The 26,755-nt window shown below is 39.4% G+C and overlaps 1 protein-coding gene across 1 annotated transcript in view; it reads left to right on the top strand.

The window, feature by feature from the left end:
* Positions 1 to 20,935, top strand: part of TRPA1 (transient receptor potential cation channel subfamily A member 1) — a 59,392-nt gene extending 38,457 nt beyond the window's left edge. Inside the window, 16 exon segments of the mRNA XM_018058422.1 lie at positions 330 to 452; positions 454 to 497; positions 3,351 to 3,444; positions 5,357 to 5,399; positions 5,402 to 5,415; positions 7,760 to 7,858; positions 9,551 to 9,621; positions 10,209 to 10,371; positions 11,511 to 11,600; positions 13,352 to 13,521; positions 14,082 to 14,211; positions 14,855 to 15,037; positions 16,910 to 16,978; positions 17,325 to 17,438; positions 19,142 to 19,242; positions 20,066 to 20,935. Coding sequence (XP_017913911.1) covers positions 330 to 452; positions 454 to 497; positions 3,351 to 3,444; positions 5,357 to 5,399; positions 5,402 to 5,415; positions 7,760 to 7,858; positions 9,551 to 9,621; positions 10,209 to 10,371; positions 11,511 to 11,600; positions 13,352 to 13,521; positions 14,082 to 14,211; positions 14,855 to 15,037; positions 16,910 to 16,978; positions 17,325 to 17,438; positions 19,142 to 19,242; positions 20,066 to 20,270 — 1,713 coding nt within the window. The 3' untranslated portion in view covers positions 20,271 to 20,935.

The raw sequence follows: 26,755 nt of genomic DNA on the forward strand, positions 1-26,755 counted from the left end.
TGTGGAGCACAGGCTCCAGGGTGCCTGGTTTCCGTAGTGGTGGCTCCCAGGCTCTAGAGCACAGGCTCGGTAGTTATGATGCAGGAGCTTAGTTGCTCCACAGCACATGGGACTTTTCCCCTACCAGGCATCAAACCCAGGTCTCCTGCATTGGCAGGTAGATTCTTTACCACTGAGCCACTGGGGGAGCCCCAAATTTTAACTCTTTGTTATTAAATAGTTTTGTTAATAATATCTTAAGCAATTCAACAGTGAAACAAAGCTGTAAAATAGCCAAAGGATGAGTAGCCTTTGTCACTGGATTGTCTGGGTTCTGTTTTCTCTGAAAGAACACCGCGCTTCACTTCGCGGCGAGGGAGGGCCATGCCAAAGCCGTCTCCCTGCTCCTGAGCTACGATGCCGATGTGGTCCTGAACAAGCAGCAGGCCTCCTTCCTGCACGTTGCAATTCACAAATAAGAGAAAGGAGGTGGTCCTCACGACCATCAGGAACAAAAGGTACGCTGCCGTCCTGCCCACAATTGTCTAGTGTCCTCTGGCATTGGGGATAATCCGAGAGGAAGCAGGAAGAGAAAAAGAATAAAAGTTTCAGCTGTCGATCACCATTTTTATTTATTTTTCCTTTTTTCATTCAGGTTTAGTTGATGTGCAATATATTATGTAAGTTCCAGGTGTATAACACAGTGATTCACAATTTTTTTTTTTTTTGTGATTCACAATTTTTAAAGGTTATATTCCATTTATAGTTTTCTAAAATATTGCCTATATTCCATGTTGTACATTATCGCCTTGTAGCTTATTTGTTTGATACATAGTCATTTGTACCTCCAATCCCCTACTCTTATTTTGCTCTTCCCCTCTTCCTTCTCCCTCCTGGTAACCACTGGTTTATTCTCTATATCCACGAGTCTCTCTTTTTTTAAATATTCACTAATTTATTTTTAGTCCACATATAAGCGATACCATAAAGCATTTGTCTTTCTGTCTGACTTATTTCTCTTACCATAATACCCTCCCAAGTCCATACGTGTTGTTATAAATGGCAAAATTTCATTCTTTCTTACAGCTGAGTAATATTCCATTGTATCTATCTATCTGTCTGTGTATATATATGCACACACACAAACATATATATATATACCACATCTTTATCCATTCATCTGTTGATGGACACAGGTTGCTTCCATATCTTGGCAACTGTAAATAATGCTACTTTGAACACTGTGGTACATGTATCTTTTTAAGTTAGTGTTTTTATTTTTCCTTAGGATTATATATCCTGTATACCTATATACCCAGGAGTGGACTTACTTCATCATATGGTAGTTCTAGTTTTAGCTTTCTGAGGAACCCCCATAGTGATTGTACCAATTTACATCCCTACCAACAGTGTATGAGGGTTCTCTCTTCTCCACATCCTCGCCACCATTTGTTATATATGTTCTTGTTGACAATAGCCATTCTGACAGGTGTGAGGTGATATCTCATCATGGTTTGAATTTGCATTTCTCTGATGATTAGCAGCATCTTTCCATGTGCCCATTGGCTATCTATTTGTCTTCTTTGGGAATATGTCTATAGAGGTTTTCTGTCCATTTTTTAAAATCAAGTTGTTTTTTTGATGTTGAATTATATGAGCTGCATCATATCATTTGAAAATATTTTCTTCCATTCAGTAGGTTGTCTTTTTGTCGATGATGTCCTTGGCTGTGCAAACACTTTTAAGTTTCATTAGGTCCTATTTGTTTATTTTTTGCCTTTATTTTCCTTGCTTTAGAGACAGATGCAAAAAGTCAACATTTTAAAATGTCAGTTGTTTCCCTAATGTTTTTAATGAACTCTTTGAGTGACCACAGACACCTGAAGAGTTGCTTAAACTCTCTGGTCTCCAGTTCCCATTTCTAAGTGGCGGGAGCACAGACCCACTTCACAGCACTCGTGTGAGGCCCCCAGGGGTCAGGCGTCTGTAGTCTGTGGCACCATGCTCGTTGTCAGGCTAACTCTGCCCTGACTCCCCTGAACGTGCCCGAAGCTCTCCTGCCAGTGGAAACCCCCAAACTGGATGTTGGTGAAAATATTCTTCAAGGTAAATCCCTGTTGCTACCAGTACCAGGAAATGGAATTTCCTTTAGCCCATGATCTTGCGTGGCTGTCGGTGTTTTTCAAAACGTACTCTAAGGAGTTTTAATGATGAAGTTGGAGGGTAGTTTGTCCCATGTCTCAAACATAATCTACTCTATATATGAGTCATCACAGATAGATTCTCACCAAGGCCCAGTGTCCCCCGGTAGTGGACTCAGAGATGAGCAATCTCATATTCATAGCAGACCAAGCCTGTGTTTTGGAGCATGGCAAGTCTCCAGGTCCTCTGGCCCATTCTTCCTTAGAAGCACTCATCAGTGCAACCTGGAGTTTTCTATTGATGGTACAGATATCCTGGACGGACTTTACTGATAGGGTTAACAGAAAATTTGCCTGGGTAGCTTTTAGAACTAGCCTCCTATTACAAAGATAGGATCTTGGCGATAAATGGGCTCTTTTTCACTTCCTGTTGTAGATTTCTTTCATTCTTGGTGTCATAAACATCTGTCCAATCAGATGGCAGTGAAGAAAGATGCAAATCTGCGATGTTCTCCCAGAGCCCGTGGTTATTAATGTACTTAATACATGTTGTTGTTTAGTTGCACAGTCACGTCCTGCTCTTTTGCAACCCCGTGAACTGTAGCCCACCAGGCTCCTCTGTCGACGTGATTTCCCAGGCAACAATACTGGAATGGATTGCCATTCCCTTCTCCAGGGGATCTTCCCGGCACAGGGATCGGACCGACTGTCTCCTGCTTGGCAGGCAGATTCTTTACCACCGAGCCACCTGGGAAGCCCTGATACATGTTACTTTGTAGTTTAATTCAATACATGATGTATACCTGGGTTAAAGGTAAAGTGTCATGTGACCAGTACTATGTTGTTGTTGTATGTTTGTGAATGTGGATGTCTCCATACAGCATGACCAGATTTGAAAGTAATACACCTTCATGACTTCAGGGGGAAATCAAAGTCAAAACCTACCTTCTTGAAAAGGCATTTAGATAGAGTCAGAACAGTGATTATAACAACCATCCTTGAATTTGCCCACATTTCTAATTTCCATGAATGAATAAGGACTCTATTGGATTGATTTCAGTTCACATATTGATTCCATTGGAACCAATCAGTTTCTCCTAAACACAATAATCTTGAATTTCAGCTAACCAATCAATTTCTCCTAAAGATAGCAATCTTGAATTTCAACTGGTAGTTCTGTTGTTGCACACAACAGGAAGTTTAAGAATTGTGTTTATTATTTTTTTACAGATGGGGAGAGTGTTTCAAGGTTTTTAATCATTGTTCTCCTACGAATAGATGTCCAGTCATAGAACTGGTAGAATACCTCCCTGAATGCATGAAAGTAAGTTCTAAAAACAAAATTCCTCTGGGTATATGCTTGGCATGTAATAAAATGTGAGGATTTATTGTTGTAATCACAACCTAAACATAGTAATTTCCATCTCTAAAATTAAGGCGTTTAGTTTTATATAGGCTACAAGGGAATCTAGCCAACAAATTTAAGAAGGACCTACTTGGATTAAAAAATCTTATTAGTGGTTATGTGTAATGTAGGAAAATATGTTAAACATATTTTTTTTATTCAAACAATCCAAGTCTAGAGCAGAGAGCACTAGAGGAGGTTGCCAGCTGAATAAAGCCTCTAGATGTGGGGGTTTGGGGGCATGCATGTTATTGTTTCAAATTTGCATTTATTAGTTGTGAACATGATTTCAGATTTTCTCACTCAGTAATTCCAGTTGTTTGGATCTGTCCTAATGAATAATCAGATGTATAGACAGATTTATGTGCAATGATGCTTCCTGCAGCATTATGAATAATAATAAAAAGTTATAAATATTCACATATGGAAAACATAGAAATTATTCCAAAATGCTAATAGGAATTACAGTTGTGATTATGATTTGGTTTTTCTTTTCTTCTTCGTGTTACCATATGTTTTCTAGTTCATTTTCTATAATGACTTGGTATTATTTTAGTATTATGAATATTTTTTTTTAACTAGGGGGAATTAAAAGTCTTTTAGTTTAGCCTCACATCACACATTTGTGTAACATACACAATCCTTCCATGACCTTCCCCTTTCTCTGGCAGCCCAGCCTTCAGTTTGCTAGTGCTGGTTATTACAAAGCTTTCAAACTGTAATAGCCAGGCCTGTGTCTGGTTCTTCCCTGCACAGCACAATTGACTGGACTTGTCTTTCTTTTTCATGATGTCTGTTATGACTCCTAGTACTGCTGCTGGGTCATCAACAGAGACTGCCTCAAAATTTTTAAGTTGCCTTGGTGCTTGAGACCAGCCAGGACAAGCATGCCCTCTCAATGGGGCCTGAGTTCCTGTGCCTCCCCTTCAGGGTGCTGTCTAACCCTCTACCTTTGTGTCCTGCAGGTAGGGTTGGCCAGATGTCCCAGGAACTCCAAGGGACCTGCTGATGGGGTTACCTGGGGCCTTGTGTCCACATCTGGTTTCAGGAGGGCAGACTGACTGGGCAGAATTTCTTTCTCAGGATCATGATTTGGGGCCACCAGAAAGGTCCCAGCACACAGATTTGGGGTTACTCAAATTGTTTATGTAGTAGACAGGAACCCCCCACAAAATATCTGTCCCTACACTTCCCAGGGGAGGATCTAATGCTTAACTCTTAAGTGATTTCTCCCTTAACTGAGCATCTCGAGGGCCTCCAACTGTTTGTCATTGTAATATCCATGGTCTAACATTCTGTCCACACCACTTTGGATGTGAACTTTGTCACTGTTGCTCAGTAAGCCAGGTACAGAAGCAAACACAATATTCCAGGATCAGGTGATACAGAAGAAGCAACCTAGACTGTGGGAAGAACTCAGGACTCAGCTGAAAGGTCTCGGTTAGAGACAATTTAAGTTATCACTAGAAGATGCTAAGCAAAGGAATCCTCAATCATCTACATATTTTCTAGGAACCCAGAAAGACATCAAGTTTTAGGCAAAGCAAATGGAATATTTCTTACCTAAAATTTAGTAAATGCAATTTCATTCTCAGGTGTGTATTTTTCTATATCACTTGGTATTGCTGAGGCATGCAGTGGTACGTGTTAATACTTTCATGTTTTAGACTTTGTTCCTGAATGACTTGGATCATAGTGTACAAGTCTTTGAGGTACAAGAAGCAAAGGAAGGGGAAAGTAATATCGTGGGTATTATTTTAGAAATGGGACCAAATACCATCTTGGAGATAGTCTCCTGCCCAATAGCTTTGTCAGTCTTTCTCTCTCAAAGGTACTTTTGGATTTTTGCGTCATGCCCTCCACAGAAGACAAGTCCTCCAAGACTACCATGTAAGTTTATTTTATCATAATAACTTGAAATGCATTCTAACTCTTTAAGGAATAGTAAAAATAATGTTACTAGAACTCCAGAATCTCAAAAGACGGTAATTGTTTCATCTCTCATATTATTATAATTACTACTTAGGAGATAATTTTTCCCTCGATCTTCAGTTTTCTCTCATGGATTAATTGTTTCTAATAGTTTTATTTAGCCTTATTATTTATATCTTTATATTTTCTTGTGTAATACTGCCTGAAGAATGAAATTCTGAAAGATCTAAGTGTCTTTCTAGAAGACATTTTTTTCCACAACTAGAGAGTTATTTAGAAGGAATCAAATACCCTGTGCACATTTATTTTTTGAAATGAATACAGAATAGCTTATTTACTTTCTTCAGGTTAAATGGCTCAACTTTATTTGAATCACTTAATTTCAGCAGAATGATAGGTTGCATATTTGATGTGTTAAAAAGGATTTGGGGCCTATGCTAGACTGCAGTTTTTAAAAATTGTTATCTTCTACAGATCGAGTATAATTTCACATATCTTCAGTTCCATTAGAATTCACCAAAAAAGGAACACCTGTACAGGACGTTGTATATGACCTCTTTTAACTCTCAATGTAAGTCCACTATTATCCTTATTCAGGTAGTTTCTACATGAATTCTGTAATGTTTTGGTATGATAGTTCTAGGAAGGAGTCTGGAGAGAATCCAGATTTATAGTTTGATCTCTGTGTATGCCATGCAGCCTAATTCTTTATTTGTTAGTAAAGAAAGCAATCATACAAAATGATTTGTAACTTGGTGCCCCTTAAATTTCCACACTGTTGATCACCTTAGTCCCTAATGGTCATGCTAGATCTGCCCAACCCAGAATCCAATAAACTGTAAACAACACAGGCTGACCATCAGCGGTCTGCTCCTGCCTCTATCCCACTTCAATGCAGACATACATATATAAGAGTTTCCAATAGTGTAAAAACCCCAGGAAAATGCAGGGGGTGACAGTTTACAGTCTTCGATTCCAAATTCAGCTAACCACTGGCCTCCAGGGTAAGCGCAAACCTCTCAGCAGCTCTTACATCCTTCTGGAAGAGTGAACCCAATCTGAAAGCAGGCACTAATCACACAGTTTGGACCCAAATTTCCCAAGAGACTGGATCCAAACCAGTTCTTATTCCAAAGAGTGCTTTTACATTTCTTGTAAGTGAGGTCTTGAAAGCCATGCAGACAATCTGCTTCAGGGTAAATCAGGAGTTTCAAACTCAAATAACTGCAGAGGAAAACAGGTATCAGATGAGTGGGTTTCTGGTCTAAAAGGACAGCAGCTACTAGTTTTCAACAGATTTTAACACGTGGAGCAGCAGACTTGTGGTGTAAATATTGGCAACACAAAAGCTTGTGAGCATGTGGAAGAAAACATATTCGAAGGCTGGATGGCAAATGGTGGTGTAGGATCCAGATCGATTCTCTCTAATATAGTAACTGAACCCACATGTGACTGCTAATGTTCAGTTCTCATGGTGTGGTATTTTTCTATATCAACTTGGTATTGCTGAGGCATGCCAGTGGTACGTGTTAATACTTTCATGTTTTAGACTTTGGTTCCTGAATGACTTGGATCATAGTGTACAAGTCTTTGAGGTACAAGAAGCAAAGGAAGGGGAAAAGTAATATCATGGGGTATTATTTTAGAAATGGGACCAAATACCATCTTGGAGATAGTCTCCTGCCCAATAGCTTTGTCAGTCTTTCTCTCTCAAAGGTACTTTTGGGATTTTTGCGTCATGCCCTCCACAGAAGACAATCCTCCAGACTACCATGTAAGTTTATTTTATCATAATAACTTGAAATGCATTCTAACTCTTTAAGGAATAGTAAAAATAATGTTACTAGAACTCCAGAATCTCAAAAGACGGTAATTGTCTTCATCTCTCATATTATTATATTATCTACTTAGGAGATAATTTTTCCCTCGGATCTTCAGTTTTCTCTCATGGATTAATTGTTTCTAATAGTTTTATTTAGCCTTATTATTTATATCTTTATATTTTCTTGTGTAATACTGCCTGAAGAATGAAATTCTGAAAGATCTAAGTGGTCTTTCTAGAAGACATTTTTTTTCCACAACTAGAGAGTTATTTAGAAAGGAATCAAATACCCTGTTGGCACATTTATTTTTTGAAATGAATACAGAATAGCTTATTTACTTTTCTTCAGGTTAAATGGCTCAACTTTATTTGAATCACTTAATTTTCAGCAGAATGATAGGGTTGCATATTTGATGTGTTAAAAAGGATTTTGGGGGCCTATGCTAGACTGCAGTTTTTAAAAATTGTTATCTTCTACAGATCGAGTATAATTTCACATATCTTCAGTGTCCATTAGAATTCACCAAAAAAGGAACACCTGTACAGGACGTTGTATATGAGCCTCTTTTAACTCTCAATGTAAGTCCACTATTATCCTTATTCAGGTAGTTTCTACATGAATTCTGTAATGTTTTGGTATGATAGTTCTAGGAAGGAGTCTGGAGAGAATTCCAGATTTATAGTTTGATCTCTGTGTATGCCATGCAGCCTAATTCTTTATTTGTTAGTAAAGAAAGCAATCATACAAAATGATTTGTAACTTGGTGCCCTTAAATTTCCACACTGTTGATCACCTTAGTCCTAATGGTCATGCTAGATCTGCCCAACCCAGAATCCAATAAACTGTAAACAACACAGGCTGACCATCAGCGTCTGCTCCTGCCTCTATCCACTTCAATGCAGACATACATATATAAGAGTTTCCAATAGTGTAAAACCCCAGGAAAATGCAGGGGGTGACAGTTTACAGTCTTCGATTCCAAATTCAGCTAACCACTGGCCTCCAGGGTAAGCGCAAACCTCTCAGCAGCTCTTACATCCTTCTGGAAGAGTGAACCCAATCTGAAAGCAGGCACTAATCACACAGTTTGGACCCAAATTTCCCAAGAGACTGGATCCAAACCAGTTCTTATTCCAAAGAGTGCTTTTACATTTCTTGTAAGTGAGGTCTTGAAAGCCATGCAGACAATCTGCTTCAGGGTAAATCAGGAGTTTCAAACTCAAATAACTGCAGAGGAAAACAGGTATCAGATGAGTGGGTTTCTGGTCTAAAAGGACAGCAGCTACTAGTTTCAACAGATTTTAACCACGTGGAGCAGCAGACTTGTGGTGTAAATATTGGCAACACAAAAGCTTGTGAGCATGTGGAAGAAAACATATTCGAAGGCTGGATGGCAAATGGTGGTGTAGGATCCAGATCGATTCTCTCTAATATAGTAACTGAACCACATGTGACTGCTTAAATAAAAATTAATGAAAATTAAAATAAACTTAAAAATTCATTACTTTATTTGCAGTAGCCATGTTTCAAGCCCTCAGAAGCCTATGTGGCTTGTAGCTCTTTTGCTCAACAGCATAGATATAGAAATTTTCGTCACTGCAGAAAGTTCCATTGGATAGCACTGTTCTAGATCAATTAAGAACTTTCGTTTACCTTAAATGAGTTCATTTCCCTACGTGGAAGGCTTTGATACAGACCATGGTACCAGCCATCACCTAATGTGAAATTTAAAAGGCTGGCTAATGGGAATTCCTGGCTGTCCAGTGGTTAAGACTTCCCCTTCCAAGGCAGGGGGGTGCCGGTTCACTGGTTCAATCCCTGGTTGGGAAGCTAAGATCCCACATGCCTCATGGCCAAAAAAAGCAAAACATAAAAAAGAAACAATATCATAACAAATTCAATAAAGATTTCAAAAATTGTCCATATCAGAAAAAAAAAAAATCTTTAAAAGGCTCACTGAGGACTTGGAGTGTGAAGGAAGAGGAGACATGTGGATTTTATGCCTGTAAGACTGGTGATGACAGCTGACTCTCACATCTGTTCCATGCAAATCATTTTAGCATCTGTAGAAAATGGTTCTCTCTAGCTTGTGTTTTTTTTTAAAGAAACATATTCTTGATAGAATTTTTGATTTTTCAAATTTTCTAAAATAAGCAAGTGTTGTTTTGATAAAATCAAAATAAAGTTATAAAGCCAGCAAACAAAAAGCTGAGTTTATACTCAAGAGTTTAATGTGATTGTATTTTTATTGATCTTTCCTTATTTCTCAGGCAATGGTGCAACATAACCGCATAGAGCTTCTCAACCACCCTGTGTGTAAAGAATACTTACTTATGAAATGGTGGGTATTAAGTAGAGTTTCTTTTGAATGTTGCTCTCATTAAATTCATTAAAAATCTTGCAAAACAGAAAATAAACTGACCCAGTAATATTTGATTATTTAAAAATCTTCTAAATAATTGTTTAATGGTATCGGAATACTTTATATTTTATTACTTTTAATGTTTTACTTTAAAAAAGAAATATGTCAAAGGCAAATTTTGGTATTAAAAATGTTGATATTAATTCATCTTTAGCATTAAATGAAATATTTGGGGGGATCATTATATAAAACACAAAGAAGCATTCCCGGGCTCTGCAGTTTAGCAGACAATGAAGTAACAAGAGTATTCCTGGGAAGAGCGTTCAACCTGGAGTCAGAGCTAAAGTTCCTTCCATTAATTGGTGAGAGATTTTAAGTAAGTCATAATTTCCTAGGAAGTTGTGATTCCTTTTCTGGAAATGAAAAAGGCGAATTCCAAAATCTTTCAAGTTCAATGAATTTATCGAATACATTTCCAGAAGAGACTATAACTCCTCTTTCTGCAGGTATCTTAACTGAATATTTGTGGTTGAAACACTCAGTTGTGGTTTGCTTATGTTTTGTAGGTTGGCTTATGGGTTTAGAGCCCATGTTTTGAACCTAGGATCTTACTGTCTTGGTCTGTTTCCCATGACCTTTCTTGTTGTCAGTATCAGACCAGGTATGGCTTTCAACTCAACTGGAATCATCAATGAAACTAGTGCCCATTCAGAAATTTTAGACACCAAGGTATCTTCAATTGGTTTTTATATTCCAACTTTTTAAAACAAGAGATTTTCAGAACTGTGGGCATTTTTTCTTTAGAAAATAACCTCATAATAAATCTGAACTATCAAGACTTTGTTTAATACAAAGAGTTTATAGAATTCATATATGTAGCAACTTCTAAAACCCTTTGTAGAATGAGAGGGAATATAAATAAATAGATCAATAAATGAGCTTATCAACTAACAAAAGGAATTGACATGTATGAGAGCCAATGCACCTCACATGTATAAGGTACATTGACATGTACCTAGCTTAGATGGGTGCTGAAGTATAAAAATTTAAGATAAGATATACAAGGAAGTAGGCTTCCCTGGTAGCTCAGCTGGTAAAGAGCAATACAGGAGACCCTGGTTAGATTTTTGCGTCAGGACAATCCCCTGGAGGAGGGGTAGGCTACCCACCTCAGTATTCAAGGGCTTCCCTGGAGGATCAGATGGTAAAGAATCTGCCTTCAATGTGGGAGACCTGGATTCGCTCCCTGGGTTGGGAAGATCCCCTGGAGGAGGGCATGGCAACCCACTCCAGTATTCTGGCTTGGAGAATCCCTATGGACAGAGGAGCCTGGTAGGGTATAGTCCACGGGGTCGCAAAAAGTCGGACAGGACTGAACAACTAAGCATATACAGGGAAGCAGATTTCTAGCTGCCAAGGATACTGGGGAGGGGGAAGTGATGCTTAGCAGGGATAGGATTTCCATTTGGAGGTGATGAAACAGGCATGGAACTAGGTAATAGTTGTATAACATTGTGAATGTACTTCATGCCACAGAATTGTATGTATTAAAAGGTAACTCTATATGTAAAATGTAACATTTTTGAAATGTAAACTTTATGTTATATGTATTTTACCACAGTTAAAGAAATTATATGGATCTATAGATTCGTTTTCCTTTAGAATTCAATTGGCAACCTCTATTAATAAAGACATTATGAAATGACTGTGTTGTCTTTATATTGGCATCACAAGAGTTATCTGTTTAAAGAAAAAATGGACAGTACCTAGAAATAAAAGCAGATAAAAACAAATGTTTAATAGTGAAAATGATGAAGAAAAGTGTTGTTTTCTTTGATATCCTTTTAACTTTGTCTTTTTTGTTTCAGAATTCCTACGCTATAAATTTCTGTATGATTTTAGTTTTGCTCTCAAGTATATTAGGATACTGCAAAGAAGTGGCCCAAATTTTCCAACAGGTACATGATTTGTTTTGTATCTTTACAGTTGCAAATATTTTAATATGCAAAATATAGATTAATTGCTAAACTATTATTGAAGCAATTTATGTCAGAATAAAATCACATAGCTGGATGAATGTATAAATCAGATATACCAAGTATAAACTCTTCAAAATGTAGAAATTACATGATTTCAGATAAGGCTCCTGCATTGGATGGTGCCTATTTGATTTATCTGAAGCAAGTGGTTCCAGTTTTATTAGTATGTATGTGTCTACCCAGCTCTGATGAACTTTTGAAAGACTTTTTTCTCTGAGATATATTTCATATTTTGCTAACACAGATTTTTTCAATTTGATAATTTTAAATGTCACTGTTCACAGAAGTAATTTTAGGTGTAAATGTTTATTTGGCTTAAGACTCCATTTCAAATGGATCTTTGAATTCCTTTCATAATAGAAATGCTTTACTTTATTAGATAAAATTTCAAGTTACAATGAAATTGGGGAACCTTTTTATTGCATAATTTTTACAGGTGGCTCAGTGGTAAAGAATCCACCTGCCAATCCAGGAGACTCAGGTTTGATCCCTGGGTAGGGAAGATCCCTTGGAGAAGGAAATGGCAACCCACTCCAGTATTCTTACTTGAAATCCCAGGGACAGAAGAGCCTGACTGACTGCAGTCTGTGGCGTCACAAAGAGTCAGACATGACTTAGCAACTAGACAACAACAACAACAATGTCTTTTTAAACAGGTGAACACACATTCAGATCAGACCCAAGGTTTATATAAATTATGTGTAGGTCTTTGATGCAGTTGATAAATGGCATCAATCATTTATCTCTCAGTGTGGAAGCTTAAAGTCTTTCATTATTCATTTTTTGGCATAATTTTGTGTTTTTTATAAGTCATACAGCTTTTATACAATGCCTCATTTTCTGAAAGAATTTATGTTACATGATATAAGCACAAGGATATTTGCATTAAAGAATGTTAGTAGTAATAATAGTACTTTGCATTTGTCTGATATTATACATCGCAAGTACACACACACACACATACGCACACATTTCCACTAAATTGTCACAATTCTTAGAGTTCAGACTATGTTGTTCCACTATTCCTTAAATGATTTAGGGCGTATTATTTATTCTCTCTTGTCATTATTTTTATTTTTTAAAGACGAGGATTACAAATGATAGTTTATATTGAACTGTAAAGTTGTATGATTTCTCTATTAGTTTTGGTCTTCACAGTTCCTTATTGATATGTAAATTGTCTACCCTATGGGAAATCTGATGCTCAAAACATGAAATATTTAAGAATAGATGACAACAAATCATTATGGTAATGAAGTCTTAGCACTGGCCCCAAACCTCCTTAGAAGCAGCTTTAGTTCATTCTCCTGAGAAATCCACATGCATGTCTTTATATAGACAGAAAGGAATTACTAAAACAACTTGCAGCCCCCCAGGAGTTTCCTTAAGATGGAGTGAACTTTATGAGTAAAGCCTCAAAACTTATAGAATTGCTTAGGCTCCCAAAATGCCAGGTCAGCAGGAGAGGCCGGGGCGCCTCTAATACTGATCTATACCCAAGACTCTGAGTTAAGTCCAGGATGGCAAGAGCTGGTGGCCCCTTGGTCATAAGCTTCTCACCAGCTGTAATGCCAAACAAATGTTGTTACTGGTTACATATATATAGCCATCCATAAGTTTCCAGGTCTCAGGCTCTACATGTGGTAAGTCTTTACTCTTTTCAACCCCAGAAAAGGAATTACTTTTTGGATAAGGACAATGCAGCTGAATGGATCATCTACACAACCAGCATCATATTTGTGTCGCCCTTGTTCATCAGGATACCAGCATATGTGCAGTGGCAGTGTGGAGCGGTTGCTATTTTCCTCTACTGGATGAACTTCTTATTGTATCTTCAGAGGTAAACCAGCTTGAGTGACTTCTACATCCTTCGTTGTTGTTGTTGTTGTGTAGTCACTAAATCATGGCCGACTCTTTGCAACCCCATGAACTGTGGCCCGCCAGGCTCCTCTGTCCATGGGAATTCCCAGGCAAGAATACTGAGTGGGTGGTCATTTCCTTCTCTAGGACATCTTCCCGACTCAGGGATAGACCCCACGTCTCTTGCGTCTCCTGCATTAGCAGGCAAATTCTTTACCACTTCACCACCTGGGAAGCCTGTAAGCAATTGGTAGCATTGATACTGGGAAGCTATGAAATAATTTTCAGTGGCCAAGTGGTAAAACAATTCAAGATAAACATTAGGAAGAAGTAAAAACAAAAGAAAACAGGGCAGTTTGACAGTTTGAAAATAAAAGGCTTGACTCTTCACAAATTCTCGTGTCCCTCTCTAAAAGTAGATGGCCTCAATGATCTCATCTATGAAGCTTAGTACCTGGTGCCTCATAACTACTGACACTGAATGAAATTCAGTTTCAGCAGAAAAGTGAATAAATGTTGTAATTTTCAAAATGTCCCTAGATTTGAAAAGTGTGGAATTTTTATCGTGATGTTGGAGGTGATTATGAAAACTCTGTTGAAATCGACAATTGTGTTTGTCTTCCTTCTTGTGGCTTTTGGACTCTGCTTTTACGTGCTCCTGAATTTCCAGGTGAGGTATTTGCATGAGTCGTTGATTTGGTTGCTGTGAATACTGGGAATACATATTTATACTTAAATCTTAATGGTGTACAAAATTCATAGTAACCTCACAATATTTGAATATTTTTTATCTGATATAATAGCATTCACATGAGTTTTATCACGGGGAAAAGTAAATGACTTTTTCCATTGTCAGAAAGTTTGTCTAGTGCATGGTGATTTGTTATATGTGCAGAAAAGATCTTCCTGAGGACTTTTGTTGTTGCTGTTGTTGTTTAGTCACATCCGACTCTTTCGCGACAATATGAACTGTAGGCCACCAGGCTCCTCTGTCTATGGGATTTCCCAGGCAAGGTTAATGGGGTGGGTTGCCATTTCCTCCTCCGGGGGATCTTCCCAACCTAGGGAATGAAGCTGTGTCTCCTGTTTGGCAGGCAGATTCTTTACCACTGAGCCACCAAGGAAGCCGTTTTGATGACTTTACCACCAGTTTATTAGTATTGATAGTTCTTATCACTGTGTTTTAGTAGCCTACTCTTATGACTTTTTAAAAAAGTACTTGGAATGTGATTTCTATCATTTTACTCTCTAGCGAATATTTTTTTTAATATATGCATTTTGAATTTCATTTTCCCCTTACTGTCTTTTCCCAGGATGCTTTCAGCTCTCCGTTCCTTTCTATAATGCAGACCTTCAGCATGATGCTAGGAGACATCAATTATCACGATGCCTTCCTAGAGCCATATTTGAAGGATGAATTGGAGTATCCACTTCTGTCCTTTGTACACCTTATCACATTCACCATGTTCGTCCCAATTGTCCTCATGAATTTACTTGTAAGTAATTTATCCTTTTGTTTGCTGTCAGCAGATCACTTGGGACATTTAAGAATGATAATGCTTTGTAGCCTCTTTTGTCTCCTTTCACGAAGGGAGAAAAGGAACTGCTATAAAATTCATTCATTCAACATTCATTAGTACCTGGGGTGAGTCAGGCAGTGTGAGGTTAGGGGATGCTAAGATGCATCTATTTAGCAAATATTTACCAAGAATCTACCAAAATGCCAGCCACTGATCCAGGCCCAACAGTGAACAAAACATACCAGTACCCAGCCCTGACATGTTTATAAACTTGTCATGAAAATGAGTAGTAAACAAATAAATATGTAGCCTGACATCACCTCTAAATGCCATGAAGAAGTACAAAGTATCAACAGAGTAATAAAGAAATGATGAATGGTGAGTGCTGCTTTGCAGCTGGGCTGAGGGTCAGAGGTTAGGCAGAGACCTTCATGGAGTGGAAGATTAAGACCTCATCTCTGCCCTAGAATTTCTCATTGACCCTCTGGAGATTCAAGCAGGGAAGAGTCGCTCATGCAGAGGGCATCGGCAGCATTCAGCTGCCACCTCCGAGCCAGTCAGAGCCTGGATGCCCTCAGCAGACACAGGTGTTCTCTTCCATAGGGAGTCTGCTCCAGCCACGGGCATCTTGGTTGATGTAGACAGAGATACATCCCAATTCCGGGTCCATGGGGAGCCTTCACTGGCAAAATTGTTACTGAATTTGTGACTGTCCATAGAAATAAATATTTATAGATAAATAAATGGACAAGCACACATTCAGTACATTTTGTCTGAATCTGACTGTACAGCAGAGACTGTGCTAGGCAGTGTTGATGGAAAAAAATAATACAGACTACGTAATGTTTTGATTCATGCTGTTGTTGAGTCACTAAGTCATGTCTGACTCTTGCAGTCCCATGGACTGTTCTAAGCACTGGGCATACGGTGGTGTCCTGGGCAGCCAGAGTCCTCTCATGGAGTTCACTTGACTCTGAGCTCCTTGAGAGCATGGACTGGTTTTTTCTCTCTGGCTACCGCCTGTAGAAGGCTGATTTGGCATAGACATGTACGAAGTTCCTAACAGGTGATGAGAGAGTGAGTGAATGTAGCTGATTTAATTCAGGTTCAATAGAACTAAGCTGACAGCTTACCTCACTTAATTCTACCTAGCTGTGGATTTCTAGAGGGAGACTTTATCAGAGCCTCACTCACCTTTAAAGTGAACCTTTTCCTCCTCAAATATGGAAGATATAAATTCCTTCCATTCCCTCAGTTTAATGTTTTAGCTTTTCCATGTTGTCAGGTCACTCTTGTTTCCCTCAAGTGCTCAACTCCTGGAGTTTGCAACCATTTTGCATGGCTACACCAATCCCAGGCTTCCCTTGTGGCTCAGCTGGTAAAGAACCTGCCTGCAATGTGCGAGACCTGGGTTTCTATCCCTGGGTTGGGAAGATCCCCCGGAGAAGGGAAAGGCTACCCACTCCAATATTCTGGCCTGGAGAATTCCATGGACTATATGTAGTCCGTGGGGTCTCAAAGAGTCGGACACGGCTGAGCCACTTTCACTTCACCCCTGTCTTGTCCAAAAGTAACATATTTTCATTTTAAGTTAAGATGAAGTGCAGGTTAATCTGTGTGCCCTCACTTTTCATGAGAACACTTATGACTACTGGACCCACTGATGTGACCAGCACTGTTACAAAGGTCTACAGGCTTTTGCAGGTTTCTGTACGGTGTGTAAGCACAGTGTCTTGAGGCCCTGCTAGTAAATTGCAAGCCCACTCTGACTGTAGCCAAAGGGACAACACACACACTTTTAGATGAGTCATTAAACCAATAGTGGTTCGCTGCCCTGTTGTCCTTCAGATTGGTTTGGCAGTTGGTGACATTGCTGAGGTCCAGAAACATGCACTGTTGAAGAGAATTGCCATGCAGGTAAGTGTTATATTTATTTATTTTATTATGACTTACTGAACTCACTAATGACTTCCCAATTATTCAGGTATAAACACTGCTGATTTCTGAGAACACAGTTATTTAATACAGGTATTGTCTTAGCCCTGAGCGGTACCCCACCCTGCCGGTTCTTTGCGTCAGTGTAGCACTCCTGCTCTGGTCTGAGAGTCAGTAATCATGACAAAGATTTTCCCCAACAATCTCAGCAGAGGAACTGGGTAATTGCCTGAGCCTCTTTCTATGTTGGCATTTGGCCAGCCAGGTAGTTAGAGGCTGGACCAAGAACGTCAGTGATTCTTATCAATAAATCCCAAACGTACTTTAGGTGGAACTTCACACCAGCTTGGAGAAGAAGCTGCCGCTCTGGTTCCTACACAAAGTTGATCAGAAATCCATCATCGTGTATCCCAACAGACCCAGATACAGCAGAGGGATATTAGTAAGTACATGTGACAAATACTGTCATCAGTCACGTGATATTGGCATTCATTCATTGTGTTATCCCTAAGGGTGCCCGTTTATGGGCAAAGTTTCCATCTTCCAAGTGGCTCATCCATAGCCTCCGTGTTAAATACGTACCACATCCCCCAGTGAGAGTAGGGAGTGGGTGGACCAGTGTAGGCATACTTCATTTGTTCTTCCTAGTCACGTGTGACTTACATATGTGTGCAGATATGTGTGTACATATATAGAATACATGTGTATATATAAACAGGTACTTACACACACAGGGAGAGTGTACATTACAGAAAATATACAAAGTATCAAAGACTGAACAAGGCTATTGCATTATAATGGAAAAGGAACTTATACTAACAGTCAGAAGTACTGGATTCTAATTCTTTCTGAGTTCTTCATAGGTTGAGTTTCCATTCAGTTCAGTTCAGTTCAGTCACTCAGTCGTGTCCGACTCTTTGCATTTCCATTATGCAGTTATAAATGATAAGGTCAATCTCAGTGTGGGCTTAGGCTTATTCTTACATTATTTTTGTTTGATTTCTCTCATAACTGTGGTTGCCATCACCACTGAAGCACAGAAAGCTCAGCAGCTGATTCTCTGGCCTGGAGCTCATTGAGTTCTAGGCCCCTGTAGCCAACTATCTATATGGCATCTTCTCTCGTGTATCTCCAAGGTACCTCAAATACTGCTGTTCAGAATGAACTCATGTAAAGCACACTTATGATCTCTACTCCTCTTGTTTCACCTCCTCTCAACATCCCCTACAGGGAGAGGGTGAAACCATTCCATCTTTTTCCAGACCTTCATGTTTCACTGGATGTCAGCACCGTTCATTTGCCTGTGAGAGATGTCGTCCATCTCCCTTTCTCACCTTCACATCCAGTCGATCCCACATTTGGTCCACCTGACTTCCCCTGTGGCCTGTGCAAGTGGCCATCTTCTCTTGCCTAGATGACTACAGTTACCTCATTCCTGGTCATTTCACACCTGCCTTTGACCCTTTGCAGTGCACTGATGGTTTAAAAGACATTAAAAAACTAACACAATATTGTAAAGCAATTATCCTCCAATTAAAAATAAATAAATTTTAAAAATATTTAAGAAAAGCAAAAAATCCTATGATAAACCATTATGGAGAAGAATATTAAAAATGATTGTATATATAGGTATAATCAAATCACTTTGCTGTACAGCAGAATTAACAACATTGTAAATCAACTACATTTCAATAAAAATAAATAAGAAAAAAGACACTAAAAAAAAAAGTCTATTCCAGAAATTTCCCCATGTGACATTAAGTTGTGTTGGATAATGGTGCAAAGCAGTTTGAGAGAAATAACAACCAATCATGTGTGGAATACCACTATTTGTGTTGGATGTTTTTAATGAGAAAATATGGTTCAGTCACACCTTTTCCTGAACAATCTCCTATTCCAGTTTATTCCATCTTCTATATTAACCATACATCTTATACATCCCTCAGTTACATGTGTGACTTCATTTTATGGCTGTTTATATTTGTCTATTTCTATCAAGAGGCTGTGAGCTCCTTGAGGGCCATGATTGTGTCTCTGAATATTTGTGCTGGCATGCCCGCCTTGTAGCTGACTGATGGCACCTGTTCAGGAACTAGTTCCTGAATGGAGTTCTACCTGAATAACTATTAATCTCTTATCCCATAGCGTGGTGTGTTTCATTATATCTTTTGCCCCCATGAAACGAGACAAGAAATACCAAATGTTGATACATCTTTAGAAACAGAAATAATGAAGCAAAAGTACCGGTATGTATTTTTCCTTTTATCTGTATTTTAAAAATTTAACACTCTGAATAATGATGAATAGTAAAAGTCTATATTGTCTAATTGTGTTTATCTATATTGTCATGCTTTAATTGATGATGTGGCTAGTATACTGAGAATTTTGAGACTGTTTCTTTTTAGACCCAACAACTGATTTGCTGCTACTGACAGATCATTTTGCCCAACAGTATCCTAAACTGCGTTCTTCATCAGCTGTCTGAATTCTTACATCAAAACTCTAGAAGCTTTGAGGATCCCTGGAGAAACTATGCAGTGTTCAGTGGTGAAGCCTGAGGGCTTCAGGGCTAATTTACCTGCTTTCAAAGACCTACTCAACTGTGTTCTAACTGCATGACCCTAGGCAAGGCGTTTATCCTTCCTGTGCAACTAACTGTTTTAATCTCTAAAATGGGGATGAAAATTAAACTTGGGAGAACCACTTAAACTTTTAAAATATGTATTCATTAAGAGGATCATGACTAGTGAAAGTGATAGTCACTCAGTCGAGTCCAACTCTTTTCTACCTTATGGACTGTAGCCTGCCAGGCTCCTCTGTCCATAGGATTTCTGTCCATATTCTTTCCAGGCAAGAATACTGGAGTGGAGTGCATTTTCCTTCTCCAGAGGATCTTCCGAACCCAGGGACTGAACGCAGGTGTCCTGCACTGCAGGCAGATTCTTGACCATCTGAGCCACCAGGGAAGGCCTTGGGACAGTTAATCAGATCTAGAACCCAGTAGGCTTTCTGTACTCAAGGACTGAAAGGATGATTGGAAATTAACCCATGAAATGTGTTTCCTTTCAGGCTGAAGGATCTCGGTTCTCTTCTGGAAAAACAGCACGAGCTTATTAAACTCATCATTCAGAAGATGGAAATCATCTCTGAGACAGAGGATGAAGATTACCACAGTTCTTTTCAAGACAGGTTTAAGAAACAGCAGTTAGAACAAAGGAATAGCAAATGGAATTGTGTTTTGAGGGCAGTAAAGGCAAAAACACACAGCCCTTAAGTATTAGTTGTCCAACTGTGCAACGGGTTCCTGATGGTCAGATGGGGGGTTATGTGACTTACTGGGTCTACATTCCAATTTGACAAGAGTGAAGAAAAAGCAGAAATGTGATTCTGATTTCACTATTTGTGAAATCATGGTTCCTGTATTCTATATAAAAGGTAGACTCTCTGTTTCTCTTCATATTTTCTGCCAGTCACCATGTACAGGGATTATCCTTGCTAATAAGTTCAGGTTGGACTTTACCTCGAATTATTTGAGTGGGTAGAAAGCTCATTTACTAGAACACACACTGTAATGATAAGGAGTAATATGTGTAGTAACTATTAAGCTAGAATACAAATATCAATACTGGATCCCTGCTTAATAATTTACAGTAGGGAAATGCATTAGACAATGAAGTATTGTATTAGATCCTACCACTTGGTGTTAAAATGCTGGGTTGAAAAACTCTGTGCTTGGAACCCTGTGTGCTGTGTTCCCACCAGAATAAATTCCCCACCTTCAGGCTGCTCCTAACACACCTGATGTCACTTTGAGATGAGGCCCCAATTAATAGACCTTCTGTTATACATGAATTTTACTATATGTAGCATCTGTTATTTCTGTGTATTTTGTTGCTGCTGCTGATAATAAATGTAAAATCTATATAGTCACCCCAAGGATTATTGTGTAAGCCTTCTATTATTAATACATTTATTTTTGAGGTTTGCAAAAACACCTCCATCATCTATGCCCTTTTTCTTTTGATGTCCAGTACAAAGTATGATCAACGCCTCATCATTGATCTTTCAAAGTCCTTCTCTTGTTTCATTTTCCTCTTCGCCTCAAGTCTCATGGTACTCTCCACCCAGGAAACACCCTCTTTAATGAACGTATTTGACTGGGTATGCATTTTTGTGTTGTGTTGAACAGTGTTAAGTTTGGGGTGTGTTTTTACTTACATAGGTGATTTTCTATGCTTTCTTTCTTACTTCTTGTTCTTACTTATTTCTTGTTCTCTTGCTTACTTCTTTCCATTGGACATTATGTCTGCAGGACATAACTGAGTTGCCCCCTGTCCAGTTAGTAAGAACTCCTGACAGCTGCTCACTGTCATGGTGTACACCCCCGCAGAGGACTCATCTCTGCTCCAGAGATGGACACAGTGGTGTCCTCCCCTGTCCTCCAACACACACATTCCCAGACACTGTCATACAAACAGGTGAGTGCTGAGTGACAGTATATATTATGAAAAGAACAGACTTGAGAACACAGCAGGGGAAGGAGAGGTTGAGACCAATTGAGAGAGTAGAATTGAAACATATGCATTACCGTATGTAAAACAGATAGCTAATGGGAAGAGCACCAAAGAACTGATTCTTTCAAACTGGTGCTGGAGAAGACTCTTGAGAGTCCCTTGGATAGCAAGGAGATCAAACTAGTCACTCCTAAAGGAAATCAACCATGAACATTCATTGGAAGGACTGATGCTAAAGCTCCAATACTTTGTCCACCTGATGCAATGTGCCAACTCATTGGAAAAGACCCTGATGATGGGGAAGATTGAGGGCAGGAAGATAAGGGGGAAACAGAGAGTGAGATTGTTGGATGGCATCACTGACTCAATGGACATGAGTTTGGGCTAGCTCAGGGAGATAGTGAAGGACAAGGAAGCCTGGTGTGCTGCAGTCCATGGGGTCATAAAGAGTTGAACACGACTGAACAACAGGAGAAGCTGTATAATACAGGGAGCTCAAGCTGGTGCTCTGTGACAACCTAGAGGGGTGAGATGGGGTGGAGGGTGAGAGGGAGGTTCAAGAGGGAGGGGACATATGTATACTTATGACTGATTCACAATGTTGTACGCCAGAAACTAACATAACATTGTAAAGCAATTATTCTCCAATTAAAAAATAAATGGGAAAAAAAAAACTTCATGGTTTCCCATCTCCATACCTCTTACTATCTCTTTTCCACCCAGAATGTCCTCTGTCTCCTCTCTCCAACTTTTTCCTACTTCAGTTTAAATGGCACCTCCACGTAGAAGTCTTTCCTAATGCCCCAAGATGGTGCTCCCTGCTTCCTTTGAACTGGAGACTTTATTTCTCCTTTGCCACTTCTGTCTGTTGCACTGGCCACTAGGGGGTAGACTCTTGAGGTCAGTGATTGACTATCATGAATAGTCTCAAGCAATCTAAAGAATTCCATCTCTAGGTTCAATGCATGATACTGGATGCTTGGGGCTGGTGCACTGGGGCGACCCAGAGGGATGGTACGAGGAGGGAGGAGGGAGGGGGGTTCAGGATGGGGAACATGTGTATACCTGTGGTGGATTCATGTTGATATATGGTGAAACCAATACAATATTGTAAAGTAATTGACCTCCAATTAAAATAAATAAATTTATATTTAAAAAGAATTCCATCCTGTTTCTTTTTTCTTTTATCTTGTGTAGTTTCTGGCACAGGGCCTTGAGTAATAGATAATAACAGATGCTCAATGAACATAAATACATAAATAATAAAAATCAGGGAAAATAATAAACACTATAAGCCTGAGAGATACTAAGAAAACTGGTCCAGCCTGCCTCTGAAAAGCAGTTTAGTGCCCCTTTTCTGTTGATTCTTGTCCTAGAGAAGTTGAATGATTTTCCTCTAACTGGTGGAAGAAACACTGAAACACCACTTTTCTGCCTTTTTTTCACTGTGTTAATCTGCATTAATCTTGTATTAATACTTCCCTGGTAGCTCAGCTTGTAAAGAATCCACCTGCAATGCAGGAGACCCCAGTTCAATTCCTGGGTCAGGCAGATCCCCTGAAGAAGGGATAGGCTACCTACTCCAGTATTCTGGCCTGGAGAATCCCCATGGGCAGAGGAGTCTGGTGGGCTACAGTCTGTGGGGTGGCAAAGAGTTAGACATGACTGAGTGACTAAGCACACACGTTGAGAAAGAAAACTCTAGGAAGAGAAATTTACAACTTCAGTTGTTGTTAAGCTGTTTTTAAAAATTGGTAGAGAAGGGAAGGAGGAGAGGGGTGATTATGGCTTCTGAAAACGAAGGACAGTGTGTCAGTACCAGCAAAACCTGAAGGGAGGGTCTCACCAGCACTTTCTACACAAGCTACAAGAATCTAATTGTGAAGCAATCCTGAAGCTCAGGACTCTGTGAGAGTAACAACCAACTCTGCTATAGCCCCTCAGACAGTTCTCAGAACTCGAATTCTTCATCAGGACCTTCTGTGGATGTGGTCCAGGGACAAAGCAGGATCCTCAGTTTAATCCCCATTAAGGACTTGGATTAAAAAAAGGAACATATGGGAGACAAGTAGCTGCAAATTGACTCAGTAAAGGCCAACACTGTCCAGCTCAGTCAAGAACCACATTCTGTACAGACACAAAGCTTTGATTCTGAAGAAGCCAAAGTTGTCTGAGGAAACCATAAGAGACAAACCCGAAGTGGGGTTGAAGAGTGCAGACATCTTTGCTTTCAGAACACCTCAGCAGACGCAAGAGCTGTTGTGCTGTGTGCCCAGTGGCTTCAGTCCTGTCCAACTCTTCGGCGACCTCATGGACCACCATGTGTTCCTTATGGACCGCAGCCCGCCAGGCTCCTCTGTCCATGGGGTTCTTCAGGCAAGAATACTGCAGTGTGTTGCCGTGCTCTCCTCCAGGGGATCTTCCTGACCCAGGGATCGAATCCACATCTCTTATGTTCACAACCAGATAAACCAGCAAGTCCCAAATTTACTGTCATGCGGGGTGGTGTCCTCAGCCATTGAGATACAGATTAGGTCCTCAGAAGGAAGGAAACCAGCAAACCCAACTGCAGTTTTCAGCTAGGGACTCAAAGTCTCTTCCACCCCAGCAGACACAGTTGGTCATCAGATACCTGATGGCCTGGTGGGTTTTGCCTCAAATGCTGAGTATGTCACAGAAACCAGGGAAGTTCCCCAGAACTACAACACTGAACTGCCTGTAAGAACGTCTGCAGTTCCCACCATGCAGTGTCACTTTGAAAACCTTGCCAAATATAAATCTGTAAAATATATGTAATCTTCCAAATTTAAGTAAGATGAGAAATGCATTAATCCAAATCGGCCCTCGACTCAGAGGAGTGGAACCCCAGTTCTGCAGCAGGTACAGTGCTGCCTGGAGTCTAACGGTCAGTGCTGTCCTTCCTTCTTAGTCCTGAGGCATGAAGGGGCCCTTTTGCATTCAAATCGCCGTTGTCTTACCGCTCAGCACACAAGCCCTGTTTGCACATTTCACCTTCCTACAATTGCTGTGCTGCCTTGAAATGGATTTGACCCGAGCTGATAAGTGACACTGCCAAAAAATGGAAGAAAAGCAGGGATTTTGGAAGTTTCCATAAACTGATAAATGACAATCCACAGAACTTTGAAACATGGCCTATGAAGATGAAGTATAGAAGTGTGCCACCTATGTGACTGGTCTAATTTTTCAAAATGCTACATTTTTTAAGTAGTTTTCATTTAAGTAGTTTTTAAGGCAGTGTTTTGTTTTGTTTTGTTTTAACTCTGAAGAAAAGCCAGTGAGAGAAAAAGCTAAATTCTGTGAAAATATTTTTGACATATGTTTGTTACTAACATTTTAAATCCTAGGGTTTCCCAGGTGGTGCAATGGTAAAGAATCTGCCTGCCAAAGCAGTAAATGAAAGAGACAAGGGTTCAGTCCATGGGTTGGGAAGATCCCCTGGAGGAGGAACTGGCAACTCACTTCAGTAGTCTTGCCTGGAAAATTCATGGACAGAGGAGCCTGGCAGGCTACAGTCCGTGGGGTCACAGAGTCGGACACGACTGAGGCACACGAGAGAGAGAGAGAGAGGTTTACGATAAGAAACATAAAAATGTGGTAAGTTCCTTGCTATGAATATAATACCCGGGGCTTCATTGCTGTTCTTTGCACATGGTGATTCAGCAAGAGAAGTTAACTGTGAAAAGCTGAATTGGTGCTTCTTGTTTTTCCCAAGACTGGTACACAACTATCGAAATCTACATTGAAATCGAATAAAACAGGGCCAAAAGAGTGTTAAGTTGTTTGAAAAATTATTTTTTAGCTTTTAAGGTTGTTTATAATTTGAAAAGCAAGTAACTAAAGTAAACAATGCGGGGAAGGCCTCTGTGGTTGGGCGCAGCTCTACCGCTTGGGTAAAATGTTTCCTATCCTTTCCTTACCTGCTGGGAAGGGATGAATGAGGAAAGTCAAATAGGTGTTTTGATTAAATCATCCATTTAAAAATGGCATTCGCAAAAATAAGTACAAGTTTAAATGTTTTTGGTTATTGTTAATATTTTCTTTTAAAAAAATATTTAAGGAAACTATTATCATAGAAAAATGTTACATTCACAGAGTAAGACTTCCCTGGTGGCTCAGGCAGTAAGGAATCCATCTGTAATGCAGGAAATATGGGTTTGATCCCTAGGTTGAGAAGATCCCCTGGAGTAGAGCATGGCAACCCATTCCAGTATTCTTGCTTGGAGAATCCCATGGACAGAGGAGCCTGGTGGGCTACAGCCCATGGGGTCTCAAAGAATCAGACACAGCTGAATCGTGACCGCATGCACGCATACACAGAGTGTCAGAAGAAGTGATTGGCTGCAGAATTTGAGCTCACATGGATATATATACATAGCTTCATATTTTGAAAAATGACATTCTATGAATTATTCACAAGTGAATATATTGAGTTACTACTGAAGATAATTTCTGAAATATAAAGTCAGATTTAAACAGTACATTTCAAATGATACAGATCAAGTGGGTAGATAGCAAACTATGACTACACACTGAGGCTCTTGTGCTCATATACAGAATTCTACGTGTGTAACTTGAAACTTTTTATTGAGATTGAATCAGATGCTTTTATATTAAACAAAGAAAGTGTCACTGATTAAAAAAAAAACTACTTAGTCATTCAGCAGCTATCATACCCTTCAAAGAAGAAGATTTAAGGCAACACAAACAAAAATACACTTCCAGCTTAACCTGACCATGTAAATATTCTAGAGTCAGCCCCAGACAGGGGCTTCAACCCTGCGCAGCTAATGACACTTGTGACCCACAGAAATCCCAGCTGGAATTAGCCTGTCTGCACTGCACTTTAAAAACAAGTCAGAAAAAGGCAAACTTTCTGTTCTTCTGGTGCCGTGTGTATATATTTTGGCTATTTCAGGATATAAGGTAATGGAAAAAAAGCACCTTTTGTTTCATTTTTCACCATAATGAGGAGTATATTTGACGTGTACGACAATTTCACTAGATAAGACAGGAACAATAAAACACAGGGTTGAAACACAAAGAAAAGAATGCTTTCTGAGGTCCTATTGGGCACACATAGTTGTTTTATGATGTTTTAAAACTCATTTTTAACTGATGATGCCTAAGTGTGTTCCATACTTTGGAAAAAGGGACATTTATGAATTCTCACATCAACAAATGTTTCAAGAGATCAAGAACAGCGTAACATGTACATAATGTGTAT

The sequence above is a fragment of the Capra hircus genome, chromosome 14 (genome assembly GCF_001704415.2).
Source record: "Capra hircus breed San Clemente chromosome 14, ASM170441v1, whole genome shotgun sequence".
NCBI classification, from domain to species: domain Eukaryota; kingdom Metazoa; phylum Chordata; class Mammalia; order Artiodactyla; family Bovidae; genus Capra; species Capra hircus.